The sequence below is a fragment of the Belonocnema kinseyi genome, chromosome 8 (assembly GCF_010883055.1).
Source record: "Belonocnema kinseyi isolate 2016_QV_RU_SX_M_011 chromosome 8, B_treatae_v1, whole genome shotgun sequence".
NCBI lineage: Eukaryota > Metazoa > Arthropoda > Insecta > Hymenoptera > Cynipidae > Belonocnema > Belonocnema kinseyi.
This window is the reverse complement of record NC_046664.1, coordinates 141,156,452-141,164,647: the sequence shown is the minus strand read 5'-3', so window position 1 is coordinate 141,164,647 and position 8,196 is coordinate 141,156,452. Positions and strand designations below refer to the sequence as shown.

Sequence of the window (8,196 nt, the reverse complement as noted above, 5' to 3'; positions counted from 1 at the left end):
TATAATAATAAGTGAATGCCGAGGTTTCAACCCTCTTGCGAAAGGTAGAATGTTATTATCGGTATGTGCGCACTAGTTACTAATGTTACTTTGGGTACCATTTCTGCCTTTAAAGAAGTGAATAATTAGTCATGTTAAAATCTTGGGCGCCCAGCGTTTGATCGTTTTGAGAAGAGCGCTATATGAGTCAACGGTGTAGGCGAAAATATGACGGACCACAATCTGAACCGTGATTTCTATGTTGACATCGCTTTTGTAACAAAATATGTTGTAATTCGTTTTATTTACTGATCTCGAGCGCTTAGCACTGCATAGCGCTAAAACTGTCCACTTTTTTGCATTTTTTACGGATATTTCATCCGGCACTTATAACCTTAAATATTACAAAGTTTCAGGTAAATCCACCGAAAGCCATTTTCCCATACATTTAGTGCGGGGTCCTTTGGAACTTTTTGTTTTGGACTTGTTTTGTCTAATAAAACTTTATATCGATAAGATCAGGATCCATGGAAACCCATGGTGGGCCGGGATACTTAAAAAGTTGGCAAAAATCTTAAAAATGGAACACTCGGGCTGAAAGTGCTTACTCTTGGGTTTATAAGGCTGATGTTTACGAATTCACTGTCAAAAATGTAAGATTCAAAAGCAAGGATCCAAAATGGTTGCTAAACTTAAGAAAAGTTGTCAGATTGGGCCAAAATTGTTCAATTGTGGAATTTAGAGGTATTTAAATATGATTTTTTAGTCAAAAATTTAACGTACCCCCGGAACGTGGCGTTGTTCATGTCACATAATGATTCTTAAATGAGATAGAAAATCTAGTTTTGCAAAGAGGCATCAATCTATCTATGCATCTCACTATGGGCGGATAAGCGTTTAAGCTTTCCAACAAACAGATGCTTAGTCTATGGTAGGCTTCATCAACAGATTTTCGGTAGTAAATGCAGGCCACAGATATAGTGCGCTATTGGACTGCTGCTTCTTCCCAGACGCTCCTGTTAATTATGAGGTTCTTTCGACAGCCTGCTACACCTTTTTCATGCCACGTTGTTCCTACATCTCTCTCAAAGTAGGCAACGTGCATCCTCCGAATTGAAAGCCTCATTCCTCCTTTCTTTGAATGCGGCTGTGTGATATATGACTATATTGGTGGAGAGATTAATGCGAAGCTTGAGTGTGCGCTCAATACTTTCAATTGGTTTGTCTATAAAATATTTTAAAGTGAACATATTACCTAGTGTAGAGAAAGAGCAGGACTTATGAATGTCAGCAAAAGAAGACAATGTTGTTATAAGCAACTTGATTTATAGCCTATACAGCAATGAAGCTCCGCATTATCATTTTTATCTCTTCCATATTATTGACAAAGATTAATTGAAATTTCAAGCCCCGTTAAAAGAAAAGAGTACTAAAAATTCAGCCACGTCACAAGCGTAAAAGGCAAAGATCTTATTTCATTCGCGGTGATCGTCTTTGGAGCAAACTATCTATAATAATTAGAAATGTATCTTCACACTATAAATTTAGAAGGACCCTTTTTGGTTACTTATTTATGGCTTTAAATCCTACATTTCATATGTAATATGTATCACCCGCTTCATATAAGGCTATTTAGTAGCCCCAGGAAAATTTAATCAATGAATAAAAAATACACATGCCTGCCCCGTATGGAAATAGATTTTACAAACCAATTTTTAATAGGTTCGATTTTTCAACAAATCAGTCAATAATTAACTGAAATATCCAATATAGGTAGAAATGCAGATTCTTCTTTAAATGAGGTATTCAGAGTGAATAGCCGAAAGGATTTGACGTCCTTATTCAACGCAGAAAATAAATTTAACTCCGAAGAAAGAAAGTCTTGGTACGGGAGATCTCCTGATGCGAAGGGCGAATGCGACAACGAAAACCAAATTTACAATGAAGGAGATCATCGAGTAGTTTTGCAATTTAAAAGAGAAGGAACTGTCAAAGATCTGACACAGAAACTTGCAGCTCAAAATCTTATTTCAAGCAGCTCAGTCGAAGAAAAAGTTTCCAGGTAATAAGTAGTTATTTTCCATTAGATTTTTGAGAATTGAATAATTTTTCAAGTTTGCATTCGAAATTTACAAATATTAAAAGTTTTAAGAAATGGTGTGTAATATCATTCAGGTATACAGAACTCTTATAAATTCTATAACGTGCAAAAGATTCTACGCAATCGATTCCACAGAACATGGATGCTACGAGTTGGATGCTATACCATTCCCTGGTGGAACAACATTCTTCTCCTGATCTGGCTTCAGACTAGACCGTTTGACTCTAATCTCGCGCAAATCAGACTGTTAAGTCTGAGGCTAGCCAGAACTGTAACGTGAGCGTGATAAGCAATAAATTCACTTTTTCGATGACGCGCTAGAATAATAGGATGCTTTTCATCATAACTAATTGGGACATTATCTAAACGTCCTCTCAAACGTAGTACGCCAGGTGCATATAAAAATGCGTATAGCTTTTTTAAAGACGAGGTCTGTTTTGTGTTATTTTAATCTTAAAGGGTGAACAGTTCAGGTTCGAAGAACTCTTATTGAATTTTATGGACTCAATACAAAGAAGCTTGCTAAACCTCATCTAACTAGCCACTAACTAGACTATTAACCGAGTTCGTAACAATTTCAGGTAGATATACTTAAAATCGCAATATACTACACTTAGTCCTATATCTAACATCGGCATTGAAGTTTATTAACCTAAGACCACAGCGCGCCTAGCAGAGGGACTGTGAACTGAATATTCCCGAAATATACTATGAACAATTTTCCGTAACTGAATACAAAAAAACGCGACTAAACTATACTATTGTTGCACTAAATTTAGATTCCAAGCTTCATGAAACTTTAACGAAGAAAGTTTCATGAATCTTGAAAAGTTTTCTAACTCGGTTTCGAGCGGGAAGATTCAAAGGAGGTATAAACAAAATATCGAATTTAAGTAAAATAACTATATTCAAGGTTCCATGCTTATAAATCTATGACCGATCTGAATAAGTCGAAAGCTATGTATATAAGTTACGTTCCGCTGACACGTTTAGCAACCTAACCTCGACCTGACCTGCGCACGCATGCGCATACATTCCAATGGCCGTTGAGACTACTCTCGCCAAATTTCCGATTATATATTGCCAGCTCCCCATAGGGACGTCACATATCGGGTCAGCATGGTGTTGCCCGGTATTTATGTGGCATTGAATAAGCCTCCACTCGGAATCTATTAGAGAGATCTGGCGAAAAATATTTTTTGCGAAATATAAGCTCTCTCAAGCTAGGTGCTACATTTATGATACGAGTTATGTCAAGGAATCTATATTATCATTACAAATAGTTACTATCGATCAGTGTAGAAGTCGCTGCGCTACCTATGATTTCAGAAATAGAAGCTATCAATCAGGCTCACTCGTAAAATAGCAAAATATATTTTAACGTCAGTTTTGACATGATAAAATTTTTGAAAAAATGTCTTTATCCCTAATGTATCCCTAATGCAAGCGAGAGAGAGAGAGAGAGCGAGAACGCAACTACATCTTAAACTACTTATTCTATTACATGAACATCACTTACAATTCTTCACACTTCTATTCTAAGCAACTTTTTTTCTTTTCCTTTTTCTTTCACTTCTCTTATATCTCCATTTCTCCCGTTTTGCACTACTACTCCTTCCTCCCATAACTCTGGCCATCTATTTCTTCTCGATACTCTATTGCACATTATCCATGTCCATTCCTTTAATTCTTCCCCCCATATTTCAGTACTATACATTACATTATAGTACACTATATATACTATTTCCTCCGTTGCAATGCCTTCCTCTTCATTTATTTCCCTACCATATTTTCCTCCCTTCCTAACTTTTTTCTTTGCCCCTCCAAGTAATTCCATAAAATAATTTTTCCATTCTAACATTTCAATAATCTGTTTTACTCTTTTCCCTCTTCTCTCTCTATTTACCACTTTTCAGACCTCTTTTTCAGTCCTAGACTTCTCCGCCTCTTCTTCATACCTTTTATTTTTCTCCTCTTTTTATTCATCACAGAATTCAGTATACTCCTTATTTTTTCTCTTATCTTTATCTCCACTACTTGTGCCTTTTCTCTATTTGCTAAATTCCCTTCTCACTTCCTCCTTCTACTGTTTGCATTGCTCATCTCATCCACTTATATCCCCTTAATCATTAACTTCTTTTTTCTTGTGCACTTTAATATTTATACAACAATATATACATTTTCTCACTTCATGAAATATTGTAAAATATTTTGCTTTTTAGGAAAGGTGATATGAGTGGTTTAATTTCAAAAGCTAAGGAAGGCTTGGCTAAGTCTAAATCTAAAGCGGAGATTATCAGGTCGCCCACGGACGAGAACTTACTTAAGATAGCGGAAGTAAAAAAATCTGAGAACGAACTTCATTGGGAGGAATTGATAAGCACATTAAAAAGGCCGCTTTATCTTTGTGATCTAGACTTTACGGATCTAAATACAGATGATGAGAACGATGTCATTGGACCTGTCTATGCAACAGAAGGCATGCCGCCGCCGCCACCGATGGTGCTACCCTCAACTAATTACCAAGCTCCACCTCCCCCACCTCCAGGAACTCGAATTCTACCACCCTTTCACAACGATCCGAAAAAAATGTACGGTGTTAATCTTAAATCTACTCGAAATTATACTATAGACTCTGACAATACTCCGAAAAGTTCACAACCTATCATAACAAAGAAGAACAAAAAAACAGTGAAGCTTTTCTGGAAGGAAGTCAGAGATGATCCTATTATTCTATCAAGGTTGAATCAAAATAAAATGATATGGGACGAACTGTCACCAATTCCTGTCGACACTCAAAAACTGGAACACTTATTTGAAAGTAGAGCAAAAGACTTGATCACTAAGGTAAGCAAATTCATCTTGTACTTAGTCATTGCATTGTCAATTTTTGTAGGGTCAAAAGGCGCACCCGTTTTAAATGAAGGCAATCAACGTATGAGTAAATGGGTCTCGTAAGTAATAGCCTAATGATTCAGAAATTTCTGTGAATATGATAACAATGTTGCTTTCCTACATAAAGATCTAGTAAATAACATATAATTGGGGGTTATTTTCTCGTTCATGTATTTTGGAAAATACAGTCGATGAAAAATATCACTTAATACGATTTTCCGATGGACAGAGAAATAAACAAGTGCATTACTGGGGCCAGAGAAGCTGATAATTTCGAAATGGGAAATTTACGGATGGCAACTGGATGAGAATCTTGGGGGGGGGGGGGTAATAATAATAAACTGAAACAGAAATTCGTATGTGAGCTACTGAACATTCTAGAGATAGGAAAATCTCGAAAGCTAACTGTTGTTGGTAATTGATTTGACACATGTGTATTAAACAGGTACAGATAGAGCGCTAGTTGGAAGAGTATAAATGATTCACCATGTAAGATAAGAATTCAGCACGAGATCAGGAAAGTAAGATAAGAGTAGACCATGCTCTAGAGCTGAGAGAGCCTATAAAGAGGGACTTAATGCGATTGATCGGTGGAATCTCGGGACCTTCAGGTGGACGGAACGACTTAATTGCGACTTGCTAGATCTAGAAAAAATCATGTGACAACTAACAAGGTCACCTTTCAGACAGGTCTCTTTCAGGGCGACGCCATGAGGCCATTCATCTTTTGCCTCAAATTATTGCCACTATCTCTATCACTTAGCGATTCCGATGGGTACTTTTGCGGAAAACCTGTAGATTGAACGTACAAGGTCACTCATGTATTTTACATGGCCGATCTTAGGATCTATGTTGATAACAAAGAGCAACTACATTTAACTGTAGGGATTATCATACGATATACTAAGGAAATAGAAATGGAATTTGGGTTAGACAAATGCGCCAAGGTTTTTTTAAAGCGAGAAAAACTTAATGGCATCTCTGAAGACCCTCAGCTCGTCGACAGAATCGCTATACGGCACCTTTGCGCTGGAGAGATTTATACATACCTGGGCGTGCCACAGAGCCGCATTCAGGATGTGACATCTATAAAGGATACTCTCCGAAGCAGATACAAGCGTCTCATCGGGCAGATTTTGTCTTCTGAAAATGGCCAGAATGCACGAAGAAGTAAGCAATGGAGCGTTTCTGTACAAAGCAGCGGAGGAGGCTGCTGAAATACTTGGACTTAACTTCAATATTAGGGGTGAGCAAAATGATTAAATGTTATCTATCTCCACTACCCACTCCTGAAAGCCCGGATTAAGAAAGCGCAAGAGAAAAATTTCCGTGAAAAGCTCCTCGATAAGAAGAAGCACGACATCTTCCACAGAAATGTAGACGATCAGTTAATGTAGTGTGAGCTAACTTTTGCTTCCCTTAAATCACCCGGATTGAAGTCTGACACAGAGGGTTTCATTTTGACATGTCAAGACGGTGTCATTTCCACCTTAACATACCGTCGCCACATTTTGAGCCAGGGAGTTTCCTATGATAGCTTCCGGGCGTGCTAGGCACGCCCCGAGTAATGGGCACACATACTATCTAGTTGTCCAACTTGTGCGGGAACGACCTACATTCAAGGGCACAATGTTGCATTAAAAGTGAATTATCACCATCTCTGTCACTCTTACAGCATTAACTTTAATATCGCTTTTCTAAATGCTACTAGGAAAATAGAGTCAACTGTCGAGAATTAGAAGTGCCGCATATACTGGAACTTTATATTCTCGACAATTGTGTCTGTTGCACACTCGAGGCCTGACATGGTTCCTTTTGACTTCGAGAAACGAACCATGTTCGTTTTAGAATTTTTAGCATCAGCTAACAAAAAAATCATAGCCAAGGAGAATGAAAAGAAAGAGAGGTATAAAGACCTTATAAGGGAGTTGCGCTGATTGTATCTGGAATATTCTGTTAACCTAATTGTCCTTATCATCAGAGCTCTTGGAGGTGCCAATCTTATACTGTTTAATAGGCTGAAAAGCATCCCTGCGTGTCCCCGAGGTGCACGAGACTTTTGCATTATCCTCGTATGGATTCCGTTACAGAATGTGATCACCTATTTCACGGCCGTGAGACGTGGTCATGGCTGAAATTTCAATTCGATTTCGATAGGACCGGGTGCAGTTTTCCAGTTAAGCACCTGTTCTCTTCGTAATCCTGCGGTTGTCCTTATGGCAAACTTTCAATTATATGTATAATTAAAAATTTGTCATAAGGACAACCGCAGGATTTCGCCGGGAGCGGGTGCTAATCTGAATAATTGCACCCGCTTCCAGCAAAATCGCGGTAAAATTTCAGCCATAACCACGTCTCACAACCGTGAGATAGGCGGTTACAGTCTGTAAAGGAATCAATACGACGATCCAGCAAAAGCCTCATGCACCCTAAGAACACGGGGTGACCCAAGGACAACCGCCTTCTGCATTTTTCCCGCAAGTCTTCTAGCATATTGTTGACACGCAGGGATGCTTTTTAGGCTATTAGCAAGTGAAAGCTTGGAACCTCCAAGAGCGCCGATGATAAGGACGATCAGTTAAACAGAATATTCCGGGTACAATCGTTGCAACTCCCTTATAAGTTCTCGATACCTCTCTTTCTTTGCATTCTCCTTGTCTATGATGTTTTTGTCAGCTGGTGCCGAAAATTCGATAACGAACATGGTTCGCTTCTTGAAGTCAAGAAGAACCATGTCAGGCCTCGAGTGAGCAACAGAAACAATTGTCGAGAATATAAAGTTCCAGTATATGCGGCACTTCCCATTCTCGACAATTGACTCAATTTCCCTAGGAGCATTTAGAGGAGCGATATTAAGGTGAATGCCGTAGGAGTGACAGAGATGGTAATAAAGTAGACTTAGTGCCGCATTGTGCCTTTGAATGTAGGTCGTTTCCGCGTGTGTTGGACAACTAGATAGTATGTGAGCTAAATGCTCGGGGTGTGCATGGCATGCCCTGCAGCTATCATCGGGAATGTCTTGGCTCAAAATGTGGCGACGGTATGTTAAGGTGGAAATGACACCGCCTTGGAATGCAAAAATGAAACCCTCTGTACCAAACTTCAACCCGGGCGATTTCAGGAAAACAAACGTTAGCTCACAAGACATTGACTGATCCTTCACATTTCTGTGGAAGATACCGTGCATCCTCTTATCGAGGAGCTGTTCACGAAAGTTTTTC

General features: G+C 38.8%; 1 protein-coding gene across 2 annotated transcripts in view; it reads left to right on the top strand.

Annotated features, from left to right (window-relative positions):
- Nucleotides 1-8,196, top strand: part of LOC117177864 (FH1/FH2 domain-containing protein 3) — a 917,724-nt gene that overhangs the window by 706,919 nt on the left and 202,609 nt on the right. For both annotated transcript variants that reach the window (XM_033368897.1, XM_033368896.1), the window contains exons 10-11: nucleotides 1,753-2,041; nucleotides 4,303-4,927. In XM_033368897.1, coding sequence (XP_033224788.1) covers nucleotides 1,753-2,041; nucleotides 4,303-4,927 — 914 coding nt within the window. The remainder of the gene's footprint in view (nucleotides 1-1,752; nucleotides 2,042-4,302; nucleotides 4,928-8,196) is intronic.